At 35.9% G+C, this 23,213-nt stretch overlaps 2 protein-coding genes and 1 long non-coding RNA gene across 5 annotated transcripts in view; 1 reads left to right on the top strand and 2 right to left on the bottom strand.

Moving 5' to 3' along the window:
* Window positions 1–23,213, top strand: part of LOC139982309 (uncharacterized) — a 540,410-nt gene that overhangs the window by 92,322 nt on the left and 424,875 nt on the right. The window lies entirely within an intron of this gene.
* LOC139983555 (uncharacterized) lies at window positions 1,312–9,422 on the bottom strand. Of its 3 annotated transcripts, XR_011798738.1 has the most exons (5): window positions 8,838–9,422; window positions 6,914–7,040; window positions 5,647–5,703; window positions 5,148–5,204; window positions 1,312–1,944 (listed from the first exon to the last, which is right to left on the bottom strand). It is a non-coding gene; the product is annotated as an uncharacterized lncRNA (long non-coding RNA). The 3 variants fall into 3 exon arrangements; XR_011798737.1 differs by lacking the exon at window positions 8,838–9,422 and having other exon boundaries at window positions 5,647–5,706; window positions 6,914–7,775; XR_011798736.1 differs by lacking the exon at window positions 8,838–9,422 and having other exon boundaries at window positions 6,914–7,774.
* Window positions 14,499–21,427, bottom strand: LOC139982533 (uncharacterized). The gene is made up of 5 exons (XM_071995426.1): window positions 21,262–21,427; window positions 18,559–18,594; window positions 17,923–18,003; window positions 16,045–16,125; window positions 14,499–14,581 (listed from the first exon to the last, which is right to left on the bottom strand). Exons 1-5 carry the CDS (start codon window positions 21,362–21,364, stop codon window positions 14,499–14,501), a joined length of 384 nt encoding a protein of 127 aa, XP_071851527.1. The 5' UTR covers window positions 21,365–21,427.

Here is a 23,213-nt window from a genome sequence, read left to right as displayed (position 1 = left end):
TACCACCCTTCTAGCAATGGCTTGGCAGAAAGACATGTTCAAACTTTCAAGAGAATGTTTAAGAAATCAGAAACAAAGTTTGCTAGTTTACAGCATAAGGTTGCACACATTCTATTTCAGTATAGAAATATTCCCCACACAACTACTGAAAAGACCCCAGCAGAGCTCTTTTTGAAAAGAGCTCCCCGAACCAAGCTTACACTTGTTAAGCAATCTCTAAAACGTTCGGTCGAGTACCGTCAGGCTAAATCTAAATTCTATCAAGATGGTGTAAATCCGAAAATGATATCCTTCGACCTATACCAGTCGGTGAAAGTCCGACATTTGAGAGGAGGAAAGGTTAAGTGGATACCTGGGACAATAGTTGAGGTTAAAGGTCCACAAACCTATTTGGTTAGAACACCAGGGAACAACCGTCGGTATGTGCATGCTAATCACCTTAGGCATGATGATTCTAAACGTCAAAATGCTAATCCTGAAATGGATGTTGAAAATCCAAATCAGGATACCAGGTTTTCACCCAGTGCCATAAGGTTTCCTTCTGTACCACATACTTCTATGGTTCCAGAAATCAAGCCAGATCCCTCACCATCTGTTAATACGTCACCATCTAAAGCTTCATCTAATATTCCTATTGATTCTAAATTTCAAAACTTTGATGAGCAAACCCCTATTTCTACGCCAGCAAAAACCAAACCTAGTTCAAAACTTTCTAGTCCTGGAGATTCTTGTGTCGTAAAAACCAGGTCCGGTAGAGTTGTCCGACCACCTAAGTTTTTAAATTTGTAACTTTATGTTCGACAGACATCAATATTGTATTTTTATATCATGTTTTATGATTCGGTATGTCAGTGATGTTATTGGTTTGTGTATTGTGAAAGTTGTATATTTTGATATCTCCAATAGTTTAGTCGTGCAGTATTTTTGTAGTAGATTACTTGTCAAAGTGAATTCGTATTTTCCGTGAATATTTTGCTAATATTATATGTTCGTTGTTGCAATAATAAAATAGTGGTCTCTTAGCTACAAGGGAGGATTGTTATATATTAAGAGTTTAGTAACATGTGCAAATAAAAGAAGTTCGTGTGCAATATGTAGATCGTGTGCACACCACCCTAAGTATTATGAACGGCCGTGCATACCTTATGAAAGGCCATGCATACCAATGTATTGTATTCTAATAATGTAATGAAAATAAACTAGTCAGACACACTCAGGCTGTTGACCACGAAAGACCGTCTCCGGGTTCTCTATAGTATGTCTCTCTTGGAACCTTTCGGTTTTCTTTACACCTTTTCCAAGATATAAAAGCTACATTGCAAAGTCTGTTGTGTTGTGACCACTTATAACTTGCAATAGCTAGGAAAGTTTCATAATTATGTTATCAACCTGCCACCTTCATAAATGACCTTGGTCACTATGAAGTAGTCTGCATAGCTTGACACTGTGAGGTTCTTCGTGTAAACACTGCGTGGTAATATATCGTTATATGTCGACAGTGTAGTTTAAAAGACAGTGTCTATACACAAAGATTCTGATACAAGGAAAGATATGTGCCAGGCAGTGCAGGCTAACTGTTAAAATGAGGTCATTTTACGACTATGGCAGGTGGATTACATAATTGTAGGAAACTTTTTTTTTTTTGCGGTAGCATGCTATATTTGGGGCCAATACAGCAGTATGACCTATAAGATTATATCTTCAACAGTTGTTCTGTTCTAGTCATATACCTCACTTTTTTTATATGTGGTTTATTGTACAGTAACATAACGATGACATAAAAGCAAGCAGAGTGCAGTTAGCTGGAAATTTACAAGATACTACATTTAGTTAGCCGGCTAAGGACAATCTTGTGGATAAACAATCAAACTCACCATCCTCATCTGATTCAGAGACTGAATATTTTGCATCTGTCTTGTTGTTGCAGTCAGTTTGTGTGTGCATCTGTAAAACAAATATCCAACACCTCATAATTTTGGAAGATCAGGAAGATTGAACATAACGCTGACTGAGATGAAATAATGTACAATTAAAATAGTATATGAAGTCAAAAGTCCTATATACAACATTTTAAAATCATATGATAGATTATTCAAAAACTATTTTACACCATATATGATTATAGCTGTGATCAGCATGTTTCTATTCAATTGTGTGACATGTCAGGGTAATTGCTTACTACACAGAGAGTCATTGCATTTTTTTTTTTTTTTGTACAGGAGAGTCAAATTCTTATAGCAAGAGAAAATAGGTAGGACATATACCATGTGGTATGTACATCCCTTCAGCTGAAGTGGAATCCAAGAGATACAAGTTTACAGCCCATTTGCCATCACCATTCCCCCTACCCTTCGATGGGGTGTATATTAAACCTACACAGGTTATAGCAAAAGTTTCAAGGTATACAACATTTTGTGTGAAAGTAACAAAATTACAAAATCAATAAGGGAGTTATCTCTCAATGTGATTTGGCATTGGTTCAATACATACCAGGAGTAGATGATGGTAAATGTAGGAATTGAACAGAAAGTGGGAGGGTTCTTTAACATGGGTTAAAATAGTACATACATGAAATACTACTATTGCTACCTTTAACCTCAAAGTACAGGATAGCCAAAGCAATGGAGGTCAAGGCAACTCCCACAAACCCCCCACCCCTACCATCTTTAGTTTCAAGACAGAACGGAAATGTTTGACAGCCCAGCCCCTACCAATGATTCTCCCATTGCAAACAGGGTAAAAAGGGTCTATGTTAAAGGTATGCTGTATTGACCCCAAATATGCACAATTTTCAAATATGGTCCATTGCATATGGTCATAATTGTTATACTCTGCATATTACCACCCTGGAGGTAATTTACCTCACTGAGACATCCAGCCATCTTCTTTGCTTATTTAGCATTATGGGAAAAGCTTAGAGGGTAATGCCTCCAGGAAAAGTGCAGTTTGAAATCATATAGCAAGTATAGCATTTAGTTAGGGGCCTATACATCTTTAACCTCTATACATTGAGAGTGATCAAGAGAAATATATTGGGTTGGGATAACTTAAGTACATATAGGCAAAGGTATTAGTAAGTATATAGGAATACCACCTTTGAAATTAAGTTATTAGCCAGGCAACAAAAAAGGAGGGCAAGGATATACCCAGTAGCGTATCCAAAGGAAGGGGATCAAACGGGGATCAGGACCGCCAAGAAGTCATCCCTTAGCTTCCAGATGGAAGGTATAACAGAAGTTTTTTTAAACAATACCGCTGACATTTGTTCATCCCTTAGGTAGAAAAGAACAGGGCAGGAATATGCCCAGTAGCTTGGACAAACAAGGGGGGGGGGGCAGAGCATCCACAGGGAAGACTTAAAAACATAATCAGGACCACCAAGAAGTCTACCCTCAGCTTCCAGATGGAAGCCAGCTGGGGGTACACTTCAGAGCCCCAATGATCACCCCCCCCCGATCCTTCCGTTGGAAACAGGAATGGGGTCTATGTTAACCCTTACACATTGAGTATTGCAGTTATCAAAATTAGACAATCAATAAAGGAAGCACCTCTCAATTTGATTTTACATCGTTTCATGCATACGAGGGCATGGAGAATGGGTGAGGGTAGAGGTTAAAGGAAAAATGTGACAAAGATATTGGGAGTAGGTTAACATTATTACATATATAGGCAAAGGTATATTAGGGAAGTATAGCTAAGAATACTACCGTGAAATTAAATCGGTTAGATAATAAAAAAGAAGAAAAGTAGGGTAGGGATATATCCTGTAGTTTAGCCACAAAAGGAGGGGAGGATAAGAGGGAGGGGATCAATCAGGACCACCAAGAAATCTACCCTTAGCTTCCAGATGGTAGCCAGCTGGGGGAATATTTGATTGCCCACAATAAATCCCTGTGGCCCATTGCAAATATGGATAATTGGGGTCTATGTTTACCTCTTCATAAATTGAAAGTTATCAATAACATAATAAGGCAATCTAAAAGGGAGGAAACTTTCAATGTGATCTTGCATTGGGTCTGCTTAACAGGTTTAGAGGAGGGGTAGGGTCGAGATTGAAGAAAAAGGGGGAGATGTTTTGGAGTGGGGCAAGTATGCTACATTAATAGTGAAATGTCCAGCACTGCTATTTTTGACCTTAATGTACAGAGCAATGCAGGACAAGAAATTTCCCATCCCCTTGCCATTTGTTGCAAAACAGAAGCCAAGGGATAATTTTTTCACAGCCCCAATGTTTCTCCCATTACAAACAGGGTCAAAAGGGGTCAATGTTCACCTCTGCACATGCAGTATTGCCTGCAGTAACAAAATTAGGCAATCAACAGAGGAGGCAACTCTCGATGTGGCTTTTGAGTGAGTATTCTAACTGGGCATACACAATTTCTTAAAGTTATTGAATGAATGAACAAACATGTACAGATACACAATGAACATGAAGTTTACCCACTACAAATCCCAAATGCATAAATGGCAATAAGATGTATACAGATCAACCTCACTATAGTGCTTTAATATTGGATTCTATGCAGTAATCTTTTTGCCTTTTTCCAATTTATTTGGTATTGACTTGTCCGCTTTCTAGTGAATACTTTAAGATATATTATTCCTTTCAACATTTCATCATGGACTGGTTTAACTTTAAGTTAACATGAGTAGGGGATAATGCTATCTGTATGGAATAACATATGAAGCAAGCATGTATGAGTTCTGACACATTATTACAATGTCAACATTAAGTTTATTTAAGGTGATCCTAGCAGGTTAGGGTCATGTACTATAGATCCTATTGCTCCATTGACACATGTTTTTTTCAATTTGCTTTCTTGCATTGCAATTGCAAAGAGAAATTATAGTTTTAACACATTGACACAGTCCTAGATTTATTCATTTTATTATATGGTTTCTTTTAATGGGGTTGCAATAAAAATAGATATTCAAATAATCAAATAAAACCAACTAATCAACCAAGTAAATAATTAATCAATACTGTAAAATAAAAGCAAGCCTTTGTCAAAGTTAATGAACAGTAAAGGCTGTTAAACGAACTACAGTATTGATTAGATGAGCATGATTTATATTGCTCTGTTTTACACAGCTTTAATTTCTATTGATGAATCTTTCTTAGATGATCAACAAAGCAGAAGGATTACCTTCAAAAGGCCACAAAAGGACCTGTTTTCCAGGCTGGAACTGTCATTGGTCGCTGCCTAGAAGAAATTTCATTTTGTAGATTTGAATGAAGTATAATGAAAGAGTATTTTAAATAAAGGGCAACACTAAATAGAAGTGTATTCTATATGAAATACATTTGTGGTTTCAAACCAGTGTACTTAAACCAGCAGTCAGCCAACTTTTGACTGCAAGAACTTTTGACAGCAAGAAATTCAGGCACTCAGCCATAAACAAACTGATTACCAGCCAATCGCATGTTATCCCCCCCCCCCCCCCACACACACACACTCACACCTCCACAGAAATACAAAGTTTTAACTCTCCAGAGAAAGGGCTTATCAGAGCATCACTTTTCTGTGTGGTAAACAGAGCTAGTGCACAGGTGCAATCATATCCATAAATATCTGCAACTTACCTGACATATAAACACATTTGTCCGAAACAACAGAATGGAAAACAAGTGCAACAAAAACTTACGGGTACTACAGAGTTATCTCTGACATCACTGTCTGTAGCTTCTTCCTCATTCTCTGGCTGCTAAAGAGAAACAAATACTCCTCAATTGATTTGAATATAGATGACATTCAATGCACTTTAAAGAATTGATGTAAGTAGAGATATGAAGGAGAAGGGGAGGGGGGTTCAGGTACCTAACAGTACTTTGGTAACTTCTCTAGAATTATTGTAAAACATTACCAGACAGAACATAACAAAAAGAAATCATAACAACTAAAAACTACTCCAATGTTGTTTTTTTTTTTTTCAATTGGGAAGTTTGCACTTACTTGTGCATCATTACTTTGAGAAAAAATATTGGCCATATTCCGAGACCTGTTCTTATGTTACAACTGAACATTAGGCGTAACATACATCAATTCTAGAAGAATCAGACGTGTTAACTGATGAAATAGCAGCTTGTGACTATGGCGACTATGAATTTGAGGCGTATCAACATTTCTACAGTAACTGTTATTTATTTTTCGGGGGCATTGTGGCAAACATTTAACACAATGCGGCAATAGGTTTCCTGAACAAACTTATACATTTTGTACAAAATATAACTTTACATTTTACGTTGGAACCGAGTAGTATGTTCGGAACCAGGTAGTTATCAGTTGGGTGGGTACCTGGGTTACTTGTGCAAACACTAGTTTGTATCAAACTCATATCAAAGCTTTAAAGACACTATTGCAGCCGGATCAATACCTTTTTTGTATAATAACATATGACACAAAATCTTAAAATTTTGCAAGAAAATTGGTATGTGTAGCAATTGAGATGTGAGACGTATACATCTCCCATGATCACAGAAACTACAACAAATCAACTAATTGTATCTTAAAGATCTATACTTACTGGCCCCATATTAAGCATGCTATCACTTTAAAAGCTTATGAGATTACATTCTAGCTGTAGACTGTAGAAGTAAAAAAAAAAGCTCTGACTTCAAATTAGCATGGAAATATATACATCATTCTTCTTATTTGTTTCACTAGTATGTGTTCTTCTGGTACAGTTCAGTTTGCAAAGATGATGAAATAATAAATGTTGTTAAACTGATTGATTCTGAGAGGTTCAGATTATTGTCCAACTTGGCTTGAGCAATATCTCTTGTAGAGTTGGCATGATGAATGTTGGAACTTGGAATACAGATAGCACACTTTAAGTTACATATAAACTCTGACAAAATGCTTTGTACTAAAGTTTAACTGGAAAAGATACAAAATTTAACAATGTACTATACCTATTTTGTCATCTATCCAACAAGATGTCAATGAAGTGTGATCTGTTTTCTCTTTGCAGTACTGTAGTTAATAGCTGCCTGCAAATGGCTAGTCTTCTTAATCTTGGACATAACTTCATCTACAGGTCTGAAATACAAAATAGGTGTAAGATGGATGGTCACAACTCTTCTAAGACTAAAGTAACAGTATAGGCCCAGGATATGTTATGTTACTCTATGAGTATTATACATAGATGTGACTGAGTTCAAAGACACCCTTCTCTAATCTGCACTATTTGAACAATTGTGTCTGGCCATAAGTGAGTAAAAAATTCTAGACTAGTCAAGCATAGAAGGCTGGTGGGCTTTATCTCCAAAAGGTAGGTTGAAGCGTGAGCATTCTCATTATGTTCCCTGTTGATTGAATATACAATCTTATAAATATATGGACTAAAATGAAGTCAATCCACTTCCATAAGTCATGAAGATTTTGATTAAACAATTGCCCAGCCTAAGCTCAAATTAATTGACAGCCAAACCTTCCAATATTTCCTTATCAAAGCATTGTTCAATTGAAACTACACAATTCACATTGCACTAACAAATCAAAAACCAATTGCATTTCATTAGAAAAATATGATGATTGAGAACTCCTTGGGTCCTTTATTCAAAGAAAATGACCCAATACTACTACAGTAGTACTTTATTGTTCAAATTGTTGAGTGGTAATGGCAGTGGTGACAGCTGCTTTGATTTGCCAGCATGATAAATATGATACTTACTTTCTTAGTGAGTTTGCATTGAATTAGTTGAATTTGCGATTTATTAGCCTACTGTACACGTAGTTTGTAAGTTGTAGGACTAACAGTACTGTAGTACCTAGTACTAGGTATCACCATTCAATCCATTCAATACATTACACGTAAGTTGCAGTACAGTACAGTAGTAACTAACTGTAGTATAGTAAAGGTTTCATGATTGGCGCGCACCCTCTTAATTGACGCACCTCCAAATATTGCTAGCAACGATACAGCAGGCCACCTAAACTTTTTGCAGTCTAGCAGAATTACATATTTCATCAGCTTGAATCCATTTCAGCTATTTGCTGACCAAATTGTGGTTTTTCTTAAGCTTTTAACACCCTCCACCCAGTTTTGCACGTTTCTTGGTCATTTGGAATCTTACACCCTAAAAATACCCAACATTACCTCAATATGATACCACTTATCTCTGGGACCTGACCTGTCTGAGCTTAGAGGCTCAGAGCATAGCAAACTGCATCCAAAGTCAATTGATGTATATATACTAAGGCCTACACTACACTACGGTTAGCTTATCAACGAATGTGTCAATTTAGGGGTATAAAAGAACTTGACACGGCAGACATTTTAAGGTCAAATTCTGCTCAATTGTACAATGCATAAGCACAGAACCCTAAATATTTGGAGATCATTACATTTCTGAGGAACTACACATATGAAAAACACATACAGGTACAGTTGAGTGATTTGGATTTTTCCTTGAAATACAGTACATCGTTGATCAAATCCTAGGCTTAAGTGCGTCAATTATCCCACCATGATACTAGTAGTAGTGACACGTAAATTTAGGCTACAATTCTTCAGAACAGCAAGGAAGCCCCAATGCCCCCTACTCATGACCTTCAAATATAAACAAGTAGCCTAATGAATGAGATAGGTACTGTACTTGGCTCGGCACACTCGATACCTCCTACCCTATAGTACCTAGCTTAGGCTTGCCTAAGGTATGCCGTACAACCGGCTAATATGCACAATTTCCATCCAATAATACTGCTGTTAGTGGCGACAAGTTTCACATGAAGAAGTACATTGGATATTCAGGTAATGCGTAAGCCTTGGTTTCAAGTGAGCACCTTATCGGTAGTCTTTCACCGATAAAATTACAGCTAATATGAGATACTAACGTTGCTGGATGATATACAGGATGTGTACAACAGTCGTAGCCTACTTCGCGTACGTACGAACAGTGTATACCTCTGTGCTGTGTCTAAACAGTTGATGGCGCCATGTCGTTACAAGTCTCGCACTGCGATGGTCTAAAATTGCCAATTTTCGTTATTTTACAACCAGAATATTCCAAATTTCACCAAGAATAGCAATCATGTGTCTTTAATACAAATTCTGGATGTCGCTGATATATATATCCTAGTTTTCCCGTATATTGCACGGAAAGTTGAGGTTAACATATATCCTACATACACCGTATGCGAAAATAACGTTATATACACTGTTGAGTGAGGCTCAAATTTGCACTGAAAATGCTCTTTATAGCAAGAACATACAAACAATTCTAAGTAAATTCCTGATAAATACCATCATGTTGGCTACATACGAAGTGAAATTTGTTTACACAACGCAGGATATTTGAATTGGTAATACCTCAGACTTATGTTTACCAAGAAGTTGGTAAACAGATGCCCAAGGTACACATAGGCCCCGGCTACCATGCACGAATGTAAACATATGCCCGCATTCATAACTATATATATATATATATATATATATATATATATATATATATATATATATATATATATATATATATATATATATATGCAATGGAGGCAAATGAAAATATATATATATATATATATATATATATATATATATATATATATATATATATATATATATATATATATATATATATATATGTATATGTATATGTATATGTATATGTATATGTATATATATATATATATATATATATATATATATATATATATATATATATATATATATATATATATATATATATATATATATATATATATATATATATATATATATATATATATATATATATATATATATATATATATATATATATATATATATATATATATATATATATATATATATATATATATATATATATATATATATATATAACCCTAAAGTGTACAGTAGCAGGACACCGTCAAAAAACCCACCTTGGATGGACTTTCCATTTAAAGCCACATATAAGTCTTAATGCAAATGCGTCGTTAAGGATAAACTCACCGCAGACTGGAAGGATTGATAGCAGTGCATGGAACTTGGATCGCATCTTTTATGCAACTCATTGCCAGATATATCAGAAAAGCGATAGTAACTGTGTCTTCTTTACGTACTTCAAACAATTTTTAGTACGATAGAGGGACACTTGCATATGTCCCCCTATTCACAGTTAAGAGTACAGTACATATGTTCACATAATGTGTGCATTTATACAACTCTCCGATCGGTATACGGTTTAAGTGTGTGTGTCATTCATTCATTGCATGTCATAGGAAAGAATCTTATATAAAAAAGTTCACTGCTTTATCGGCAATTTTAAGCAATAAATTTGCTCAAAATATAACCAGCTAATGTAGAACTTTCAATTATCAGTATACACATTTTATTAGATTATAACAACACTATTTTCCAATGTTACGGTGTGACAAAAACCCAAATTATGGTAAAGATTTCTTGATTAGAGTTCGACCTATTAAATGATAATCAGCTTTACCGAGTACCGATTAGTTTCTGTGACAATCGGGCGGAAGCCTATTACCTTTAGTGGATAAGCAGTTTTATTTTAATATTTTATTGAAAAAGATAACACAATCCCGAACGTTTGCTTCAAGTTTTGCCATATGCAAGGGAAACCTTCCGATGGAACGTTGTTTAAACGATCATACACAGTAAGTCAATGGCGCTTCTCTATTGACATTACTACACGTGGGAAAACCGCACATTAAAGTCCCATTGACGTTGTCGCTGGAAATCAGACATGCTTTAGTCGGTGAGTTTAATTACTGCAAAGGTGATATTTTAGCACGTATAGTACATTAGGTCAGGGGAAAAAAGTTGCTTCGGGTTTTTCGCAAAAATATGCGTAAGAATATTTGCCTAATCAGTGATTAGTAATCACAAATGGCAATGCAGTAGAACTACCGAGGACTGTCGCCAAACATTTCTAGGGAATTTTAGGAGTATTTGGCGCCTTGATTGCATAATTTTATGGCATTTGTAGAAAATTGGGCGTATTTTCAAACTAAACAGTTATTAAGCTGCACAGTTCTCTAGTCAGACTAGCCTAATGTAGGCCTACGTAGAACTCACAATGAACAAAGCGTAATGTCACGCTTACTTTCCAGTTTCACCTGCGGTGAAATGGCCAAAGTGGTTTAAAAGTATATTGATTTGGTTTTACATTTATTCGAAACAAATAATCATTCATATCAATCGTCAAACCTGATAACAGGAGGTTTCGTTAGATGCAAGAAACGAAGTGAAAAAAAATAATAATAACGTCGTCCCTCTAAGCTTATCTCGAGTATACTGTACGATGTTAACTGCTAAAACTGGATAGTATATTGAACAACATTAGTACAAGCTCGCGCGAGGGACTTGCGATACCGCTTCACGGTAGATTAACGCACCTTCCCCGGCTATGAATAGCGCTGAATCGAACTTCTCCCGTTGTAGTTGTGGTGAATCAAAAACGCGTAAAAATACAATCCTTGATGTGGAACTTAATAATCGGTTCCAAATAATCGGTACCACAATGGATTTTGCCGATGCCTGTTACCGATTGTCTGATAATCGGCCCGATGCCGATTATCTAACCTATTATCGGTCGAACACTCTTCTTGATCAGAAAATGCTGTCAATGTATAATTAGCAAAAGTTGGTCAGATTCCCTCGGAGTAGCTAGTTTGATAAGTACGGTGCTTTCCTTCTCGTCTTTTACGAAGTTCTAGTCTTAGCAATCTGTTTGTAGTGTTCATGGCACACTTCTGCCTCTCTTATCTGTGTAGCTTTACCCTCAAACATAGCTTGCTGAGATTTTTCCACCGAGGAAAACCTAATTAGCTTGGTCTTTTACAAAGCCAGTATACTTCAGGCATACTGTGGTCACCACATGACATTAAATTAGGGTACAAGTTGCATTATAAGAGGCATTCTTTTGTTGGTGGGGAAGGGGGGGTGGGGTGGCTGTATTTATGGGTGTGAAGGTTTTTTTGCTACGGATTTTATTCAGTAAACTCTTGGCTCTATTGTTGAACCACTAGCGTGCATAGGGAGTAAAATGTTGGGGTTGTGTGAGTGGGGTTGGGGAGCAGACTTGTGACTATCTTGACGGATATGGCTTTAATCCATTTGGCTAGATGGAAGATCCATGTCTAGCATATTCATTGACATTGGTCAGCAATTCATCAATCATACATCCTTTCCCTCCCCCATCACAGCCTATGTTCCCTAAGCCTTTTTCAATGTTACCAGAAACACAATACATATGATCACAGTACTTCACAAGCCAAGCCAGAAAGCATTAAATACTAAGAAAGGAAACATTCAAGCATAAAGATATTTTTAATTTAATTTTAATAAAATCCTTATGGCACGTGAACAACAAAAATAAATGAAAATCAGCAGCTTTGAAATTACTGTAGATTAAAACTGATCATTGGTTGTAGAGTATACTATGCAATTGACACTATCTCCATAGTATGAACCATTCCAAAGGTCATCAATTACTCATACACACTCTTGAAAATACAAGTTAAATGCATATGTTGCGTTGTTTACAGGAGTACAATATACTAGTCAACTTGTGAACATTTGGAATGAGAACATAATACAAAAGTACACCACAAGAGAAGTGTGGATCCCTTTCTGTTAACATTGCTGGTTATTAAATGAAGGACATAAGGCTTTGAAATCTTGAATAAAACATACATAGTAAACTAGATTTTAGCAGTAGTGTTGACAAGAGTCATAGTATAGCAAAGTATTCATATCTTATGTGAATTCTTTGTGAGTGCTCCGTGAGAAGTTTCAATGACCAATAAAATTACATAGTATTTTTGAAAAACAAAACACAATACAATAAGCTTGAAAATCTGCTGAATTGAAAAAAAAAAGTTTCTGTGATTACGTAATCGATTGTCAATTGTGGTATACTAATTACTTGCTGGAACTTCACCTGCTTGCTTGCATCTTGTTGAGAGCTTTGTGTACAGGTTCTCACAAGCAATGTATCCTTGTCTGCATGTGTGTTGGTTTATACCAATGATTGACTTAAAGCAGATCAGTGAGTGATCTTTAGTATTAGCATGCTTTATCAGGATGAGATAAAAAAAAAATAAAAAAAATTGACAAGTAACCAGAAATGTTTTTAATATACAGCAAAAGATAGGTACAACTACCTCAACATCTCTCAAATATTTAAACGGTGAACTAACATTTAATAATCACATGAACAGATCTATAGTAGGAAAACTTGACCTATCTTGTTGAAAAAAAGGAAAATTAGCCATGTCATAAACATGAGGCAACAGATACTGGGCTGTCAGTACTGATTAAGCTGCAGTGAAATTGCAAATTACATACAGCTTTTAAACATGTTGACCTCTGCATTCACTTCTAAGAGGTTCCCTTTGCGAAACAAGGTACTGTTCATTTAAAAAATGAATCCTTTGTTTTCATTTTGAAATCTCTGCTTAAAGTTTGTTGTCTACCGTGTGTCCTTATGTACTACACAGGTAAACAGAAAGAAAACACAATTCTAAACAAGATTTGGTAAACATAAAACTGGAACAAACTCTTAATTTGCAGCCTCTTCTCACTTCTGTCTTTGTTTTAACACACTTGAACAGCTGAACATTAATACCACTCAATATAAACTTGAACAGGTTAATATTCATATCACTCATAAAAAGTTAAAAATATACATAAGAGGTATGCTTGATCTCTATGGAAAGTGTCTTACCATCAAAGAATATTCCTTCAATGGATCAGATTACCTTTATTATGCTATATAACAATCATTTATCTTATATAGTACATGATTTGACTTAAAAAAAACCAAATAATCAAGGACTTTATCCCTATAATATCTGAAGCTCCTTCAGTTTGTTATTCTTGTTTACAACTTTTTAAGTATCTTTTCTTTTACCATTACGTTGTGTTTCAATAATGCAAATAACATACGCATCAATTGTAAACACTTAAAGTTTAAATTAGAACACTTTCAGTAGCCTAGCTACCCAAGTTATGAGAAAATAGAGAAAATGAGATCAAGTTGGAACACAGAAGCTCTTCTTTGGCAGGTTTCTCTTCCTTCTCTGTATTTTTTTTTTATAACACTTGAACAGCTAAACATATTTGCCCACATTGCAATGGCAGGGACCTTGCTAGAGAGGGGGTGTGGGAGTGTCTCAACCCCCCCCCCCCAATCTTGGTAAAATTGACATTGGAAAATTTGAGTGCGACAATCAGAATTTCTGACTGTCGCACTCCAATTTACCTAGGCCTATTCATATATTCTTGTGATTGTGAATTACCTAAATATTTTGGTTAAAATTGATCTTTAATCAGTCATATTTAGCACATTTTCCTTGCCACTTTGAGAAAATGTATCTCGCGATCCTTATACTCCACAGCACAAAACTATGTATGATTTTGAATACTCTAAAAACAAATGCCTAATAGAACAAATGTTCAAGGTTCGCCAGCTTCAATTTGGTTTATAAATGTACCAATTTTGCTATTGGGTGGTTTAACCCTTCAAGTAAGTTCAGGATATATAGTCTCTATGCAAGTCCTTTGATGTAACTTTCAAAATTTTCCACCACACACTTTGAAGCACTTTCACTCCATTTAATGTATTTCCTACCTGAAACAAATGAGGAAAATAAAAAGTGAAATCCATGTTAATTGAGCTAGAACATGCCTTCAAAAATTAGAAAGAACTATATATGAAATCATGTTTGATGATACAGTTATACACCATGGAAGGTACCTGACGCCTGACATAAAACACTAGGTAAAGCAACCAGAGGAAGTGTTGTCTTGCGAATGCTCATTAATATTCAGCAGATTTGAAACTATTGCAGTCATAATGTCTGAATATATGTGTACAATAAACATCTATACCCAATTTGTCTGGTGTTGGAAATGATTGCTGCAACAGCTAGTTGTAGAGGCAATTGGGAAACTTGGGAATCCTCCACATATAATATTACCTGATTCTGGTCAGGGTATGTGAAGTTGTATAACTTTTTAATAGGATTAAACCTTTTCTTCATTATATAAAGGTGCACCAGTAATAACAACCTTCCTTTCATCACATACGAATTGATAAAAACAAGGTACTGGAAGAGTGTCACCAGTCCTTACATAAAACTTTACTCTGTCATTTCAAATCCAGAAAAGAGCAAACTAAATTTAGCCTGCTTTCTTACTAAGGTGCATCATGATGCTCAATATTTATACAAGCAAAGCCTAAAATCATCTGTGTAGACAAAGCATAAAATCATCTTCTTCATTATGGGAGCACTTCTGCAAACTTTTCCTTGGTTGAGTTGATTCCCACAAAGAATTGTACACATTTTTTGTGTTTACTTTTTTTTTTCAAATAAACTCCAGCTGTTTGCATGCCAAAGGAGCTCATCTAATGGTGTTTCTTTCAAAATAGCTGTCCTTCCTTGCTTTGACTCATTTGCCAGATTTCCACATGATTTGATTATTGCATTTACCCAAAATAAAAACTAAAAAACTAAAGCATAAACAATATTATTGTTTTAACAGATTTCCATAGCACAATAAGAGCAGTTGCCACCTTTAACTGCAACTGATTAATTCTTGCCCAAAAGTATACTAATGGAGCATATATAACCAAATGAGTCCTGTCTACTGAAATCAGTTTACCCTAGCTGCTTCCTTCATCCATGTGAGTATGCAAGGAGGATCTGATCCCACGCACAAGGGCGATCAAATTGTATTGTGAAGAAAAGTAAATATTAATTCTTATTTGATCAGCATTTTGTCAGCGTTCCGATACTGCAGTGATTGGTATATTCCTTTTGCCTGAATGCAGGCCAAATTGACATGCTCAGTGAAGAATACGACATAACAGCCGATGAAAAAAACTTGAATCAAATTTGTTGGTTACAAGGCAATCATGTTAACATGATGCAAACAAAAACCTCTCCCTAGTGAGAGTGTGACAAATTGAGCCTCCCCTTATCCTAGTCGCTTTATTTTAATAAACTTGTTACTCTTTAAGATTTGGTAACATTTTGTAAACACACTTTTTGACATTCCGTCATAAAGATCTTCGCACACTGTCATACTTACATACAGGTGACTTGTTGGTCATGGATTGGGATTCTCCTCTTGCTCTTTTTCTTCTCTGTTGTACATCAGCCCTCTGCACTGCTGGACACAGCAAGAAATTAAATGAACACCGTTAAAACAATTGAGTTTGATGAGGATACACAAATCAATACAAATAAGATAATAACAGCAAGTATTTAGTTTAAGGGTGTCAAGACTCGCTCAAAAAGAAAGTCTAATGCCGGTAATCTGACCTAGTTTCGAATGAGGTGTAACAAAAGTGTTAGACATCACCATCGATCCCAGAAAATACACACACAGCTTGCTACCATCGGTATTTAGACACTAGTGTACAGTCAGTTCATGCTGCGGTCAATACCCACAGCATAGTGTAAAAACCAATGCAGCGATGGACATCTCAGGTCCACCTAAAGATAACAAAGTATCTCATTTCATTACTGTACTGTCTGCATTTTGTAGTGACACGAAAAAAAGGTCACTCACAAGCAACAGAAAGTTAACTTTTTCAGATGGCCGCACGCGGTGTGGGGCGAGTGTTCAATGCCTTTAAAATTTCTATGCTTCAAGACTAATTGATAATTCCGGTAGCTGCATAGTCATCTTGAAGCAAATGTCACAGATTTTTCATCTCTCCTAAAATATGCAACTACTTTATCTTATTCAACCAAATGATAACAGACACCAGGAAATAACTAGAACTTATGGCACCAAATTATATCCATCCCTTGACTCAACTAGCAATTACATGTAAAATTACAGTATATTAATGTAGCTTATTAAATTTAGTTGCCCAATTGCTCTAATAATGATAATTCATATCAATTGAATGATCCATCCAACCAAATTTACAAAACACAAGCATTATGGGGTCACAAAGTCCGAAGGCTTTCTTCCTTCTGTTACTGTGCAAAGGTTGTTAACCATTGCATGTGTCAGGGAGATTAAGACTGACAATATAATTCATTTGGAATACAATTACAATTGCCTGAGAAAGAAAAGGAACTGGAATTAGGGAAAACATAGTTCTGACTTGTATGTCACATGCATATGAGAGTCCTTCTGTACAAGAAATAAATATTTGGGGTATATTTATTTTTTATTAAGGATCACTCTATATTCTTCAATTTGATTGCTAATTTATAGTATTGGTAAGACTGCATGACAAAAGTCAAACAGCCAAACAGTTGTGACTATTAACTAATACCTCTTTTGATATAGAGTAGGTCAATGATGTAGCATAGGTATTTTATTACAGGGTCTGGTAAGTTTACTACAGTTCTGTAGTTCTTTGTTTCGAGGTAGGAAATGTATTTCATAAAGGATATAATGCAGATGTTTGAGTCTTGAGAGCAATGAACAGCTAAAGCAGATACAAAATACAAAAGTTTACATACAATGTCAAGCTGAAAACTGTTTCTCACATGGAACATCACTTACAGTATGTAGCTTTCAAAGTCTACAGCATAGCTAGAGGAATATAAGCCTCACCAGTTATTAAATTAATACATCTTGTTCTACCATGTTCTACTTCAGTATATTATAGGTCAGTGCAGGTAATTGTCTCAGTTAAGATTAAAAACTGTTTCTGTGTCCCTCTAATATCTATTTTTTTACGACAAAATTAGTTATGTCATATTTAAACTGACTTGATAACAAACTTCAATAACATCACTTTATTTATTAGGCAATGATCTAGCCTGCAAAATGTAAAGGAGCTGATTGACTTCCCTCATTTAAGTCTCACTTTATCCTCAATTTGCTGAAGATTAATCCAATAACATTTTATATTTTTCGACATTATTCTTGCCATTTATCCCTCTTCCCATAATTCTTGGTGCCTCTACATATCCAGTATCATAAACTGTCATACTTACATACGTACAGGTGACTTGTTGTTCATGGATGGGGATTCTCCTCTTGCTCTTTTTTTTCTCTGTTGAACATCAGCCTCCTGTTCTGCTGGACACAGCAAGAAATGAACTAACAACATTAATACATGAGTCACCATATTAGAACTACTGACTGGCTGGGAGAAACGTCTTTGAAATTTGAAATATGCAAAGAAACTGAGGCTTAGATAGGATATTCGAACCATCACCCCCCCCCCCCGAGGACTGCCAGTCCTCCACTCTATGGTGGTCAATGGTACATCCAAACACTAATAATATTTTAGGTGGTTACAACTTCGCTGGGGTTGTTTTCCATGTGGAATACATTTCAGTGAAGGTTGTCTACCATTGCATGCATGTGCCCAGAGGAAAACATGGAGGAATAATCGCAAAATCCACATGAAAAGTTGTGTGATTGCACATTCCTTACATACCTAGCTATTAAGGACACCACATAGTATATCCACAAAACAAACACTTGCGGCTGAGCCTCTAAAATTTCTTACATGAATTTTTTCAATTGCGCCATTGCTGGATTGTTTTGTTTCCATCATTCAAGTGACAAAGCTTTTATCCAAAACACGAATGGTTTCCTTTCTCTTACAAGTATAATTTTTGATCTTACCAATTGCCTCTTCTCGGTCTTCATTCGCAACCTGCCCTGTAAAATGTTAGAAAGAAGTATGTTCCATGATCTGTTTAATAAAGTTATCACCACCTTAATACCAAACCCTAACAAGGAGCTAAAATATTTGTCACTTTTTGTGTTGTAACTTTATTATCTCATCCTTGTATACATTTAGAGACAGGGAGATGTTTTATTCCATTGGGTCACCTGTTTTTGAACAAACCAATGGTCTGTAAACAGACAAGTAACCTAATTTTCATCCCTTGTGGTATAGAACTGTTAGCTGGTGGGCTAATGGGCACTTAATGGGGTACCTTATGATAACCTTATCCCATTGGCTGGCAAGTACTCTACCAACTGGGGTGCAGGGGGAATAAAAAAATGTTTGATGTCTGTGTATGTGTGGGAGTCAATTTTGACTCCACAATATAGCAGATATGTGAAGTAGCCTATATAAGACAGACAACTTTTATGTTGTCATAAGTTCGCTAAAGGGTCAAAGGTCAGGAGGCCACAGGTCAAATAAGCCAAATTTTGCTGAAAATTGCACCACAAACTCCTCACCAGTGAAACAGCTCTGACTCCTAATTTTTGGTCAACCGTCCCCCTCCAGCATGTTAATAAGCCCTTGTGTCCTAACTACCCTTTGTTTATAGCAACAGGCTTAGGCCCATCATTGACTTGGAACCCTGATTGATGTGCCTCCATATTTATCAGAGTACCACCCCAGGAACAGAAGGCCACCTTAGCTAACCCTGTTAAAGAAAGCAAAAATATGTACTCCTTAACCTTGAACCTTTACAGGTACATACCATTCAAAAGAATTTGTTTGATTTACAATGAAAGATGAATAAGCCTTGACTGTTTGTATAATCTATTAAAAGAAAAAGATGCAATTTAAACTTGGACAAACTGATGCCAAATTTGTCAATCATGAATCTCTGTATAGGCCTAGTACATGGGCAATTTTGTGATGGAAAAAGACATCTTGGGGTCAAAGTTCGCCCAATTCTACACATTATTTATGTAGTGAACAATATATTTGGAGGAAATACTATTTGGTCTAACATGAAAAATGCTTGCAGATGGTTGTTGTGGATTATCTTTCATTAGGATCATTGATCTAATCCTTAAAATCCTCAATAACAAGCCCACTATGCTACTGCTTATTCTAATAATGTGCCCCTCCTAACTTTGTGCGTACATTTTCCCACCTCTACGTGCACAACATGGAAGTGAAATGTCAAGGCCAGGGTTGGAAATAAGCAGGGCGAAGGATGATTCAGGTGTCTGTGTAAAATTAATTGTGACATGCTTTTGATTTAGCTAGGCATTGCAGTAGCAGCGCGAATCGCACAAACAGTTCTCACAATCCCGAATAAAATTTGAAGCAGTGCCGGAGGGTCACGCACAATCTCCGCACAGTTTCTGGCAAATTACGGCCTCCACTAAGCAATTTCAGTGCCAATAACCTAAAATCCCCACAAATATCAGACCACATGGTAGCCTAACTTTACATGTGAAGTAGGTCAACATGGTAATCTTACCTATCCATCTGTTTACTCGCTCAAGTTGTGTTGAAAATAAAAATGAAAAATATCCATTAAAACTTGCAATCTTTAACCAAATATTAGCCTAACAATCACACTAAGTCAATGGGAAATGTAGCCTAGCCATCACTTTGCATAAACAAAACAAAAACTGCATAACATTGTTTACAACTTTAAATTTGCTGGAAATTGGCAGTTGTTTGGAAGGTATGTGATTTTATCCACACACTAAAACATACATGCCTTAGGAAAAGGAGTCACCAGCGGAAGTAAACCTGTGTTTTCTATTTCAGTTGATGGGATATTGGTTTTCGTCATATATTCGGTGGAATGACATTATTTGCTAAATGCTCCAAATTTTTGTTATCAAACTTTTAATGAACTTGCTATACAGTTAATTGCAACACTAGTAATAGGACAATTGTGCTGACTTTATCCTGTTGAATGCTACAACCATATCCGTAAACAGCATATATTGAACTTTGGAAAAGAGCCCCCCTAACCTTAAAAAAACCCTCGTAAATACAATTAGGGAATAAGGGGTCGTTTTAACTTTTCTATATCCAAACTAGTCCCCCAAAGCCAAATATTAATTCCTACCCTGGTTAAGGCTAGCTGTTATAAATTAAAATTTGGCAAAATTGAAAATTGGCTTCGTATTTTAAGTTAATTGTGGGCAAAAAAATCACAATAGCTCTGGACAATAAGGCATTTTACTAATGTAGGCTAAGCATTGTCCAGCATTGCCAGCCTTCAGCAATAGGCTACTGTTGGCTAAGGCTTAGCTTAGGCCTAGGGTGTATAAACTGTATCATTTGTATCAAAAAACGGTGCTATGTAAGCATCACTCATCACTATTTATATTTTTGTAGAGTTTTGGGACAAAGGTCATGCAATTACATGAAGTTTAGCCTATCTAGGGCAACACTAACATTACTGTAACTTAGGCTAGACCTTGTTAATGTTAGGCTTACACTGAGTGAGACAAGTGAGAGCTGAGCTATAATTTGCACAAATTGTGATTGGTAATCAGCCAGCTGCACAGGGAACTGAGGCCTACTTTATACTATTACTAATTCTAGGCTAGTCAATAAAGCATTTGGTAAAGGAATTAATATCTAGCAATTGCAAGAAAGTATTACGGTATTACCTAGGCTTCCAAAGTCAATCTCGACGGCTCTCATTTTGATAGTGCAACATGGATACCGTGCCGATTCGCGAACAAAAGGTAGGTTTACCGTTCTTGCTTGCATACAGTGTGAAAACTTGCGGCCATACGGATAACACGTTTACCACACTGTACACACGTCCATATGAGCTCTACAATACATTGGTCAGTTTTACCAGCATTAAAAGAGCATCGATAGTAAAACATATACCGATAGGACGATAAAATAAACGAGATATATCTTGATGGGTCCCTAATAGCTAAATTTTGCACAGGCCACATATACTACTACAAAAATTGCCAAGCTATAAATATCCATTCAGATCGATAATCGTCCAATCAAAATAAAGGGGTGTAGAGGGCAGCATCCACGATCAATGGGTAGTAATTACCTGTCCACCGAAGCCCTCATAACAGAATGAGCATACCCTTAAACATTAGGGGAACACGGATATGTTCCCCTAACGTTACTGTCCCTCTAAGGTAGCAATTTTCAATATGCAATGGGCACCTAATGTGCACTTTATATAAATATATATATATATATATATATATATATATATATATATATATATATATATATATATATATATATATATATATATATATATATATATATATATATATATATATATATATATATATATATATATATGTATATATATATATATAGCTAGATACAAACGATTAAATAAAATACTCTGCAACTACTGATGGGCGCGGTCTGGTAAAATATACTTTACTGATAGATATCAGTTTCATATTTACTTAATCTTGCTACGATGGTTGATGGGATTGCTGGGACAAAGTACAATAATTTTTACTTACCTTTTTGCATATTTATCTTAGAAAGATACAAATATGCATTGGTCATTCATATAAATCAGTAAAATCAAATAAAAAAGTACTAAAACTTTCCTTCATATCCATATACGATTCTCTATGAAGAAAAGTTGTGAGAAGGTCACCGGGTAAGATGGACAACTAGTAGTTAACATAATAGAAATACTTATGTAGGGTTGTAATGTAGGGTTGAGCATGTTAAGATTGTTTTACAACAAAGTATTGTCCAAAGTTTTGGTTGTCGTGACGTATGTCAGTGATCATAATGACTCCTGACTTTGTGTGCACCAGGTTCAAAGGGTGGGGCGTACGGATGGGAGGGGGGGGTGGTGGAGTTAAACCCGGAGAAATGGACAAAATGGTGTGGTATACAAAGTCCCAGACTAAACAATTTCTCCTCCACCTCCTCTCAAATGGAGGTGCGAGATTTCCCCGACCAGCCTTTTTTTCTTTGTGCACGCTACTACTACGAATGAAACGTGTTACATACTTGTGATCAAACCAAGTCATTGATGGCGGGATTAGCTGTTGGACTGACCTTTACAGTTCTGTTTAGTTTAGGAATCTATATCTACAAATCAAGGTTCATATTTACATTTTGATATGGATTGCAGCACTATATAACTAGGTAAGCATACTAAAGCGAGTTAGACTCCTACTATAAGCAGTACAGTGAAACAAAGCGATTAACATGCTCACGTATGTGTGTCCATATAGGTAGCCTACATTGTAAAGTTATGTGTGTTAACAAATTACAAACACTATAACTTTCAATAACATTCACTCCAGTTGAACAATCTCAAGACTAGATCGTTATGCAATATTGTTAGAAATATGACTGCATCTTGCTGTTTGTTTAATTGGTTCAGTTTTAATTAAGTTAAATTCTTCCTAACAAAACCATCATAACGCAGGCATTTGTAACAACGTTCCAATTTATCTTATAATTACTATTGTTTTGTTTTTTGAGGGAGGGGGCAGGTTGGGTGGAGTTACATGGCGAAGATATCTGAGAAGTGTTCTTCATCTGCATAGATTCACGTCTACACATGTTTATCTGTAGCCCTATCTACTTCAAGAGAGTAGAGGAA

Source organism: Apostichopus japonicus, chromosome 16 (genome assembly GCF_037975245.1).
Source record: "Apostichopus japonicus isolate 1M-3 chromosome 16, ASM3797524v1, whole genome shotgun sequence".
Lineage (NCBI taxonomy): Eukaryota > Metazoa > Echinodermata > Holothuroidea > Aspidochirotida > Stichopodidae > Apostichopus > Apostichopus japonicus.
This window is presented reverse-complemented; position numbering and strand designations above follow the sequence as displayed.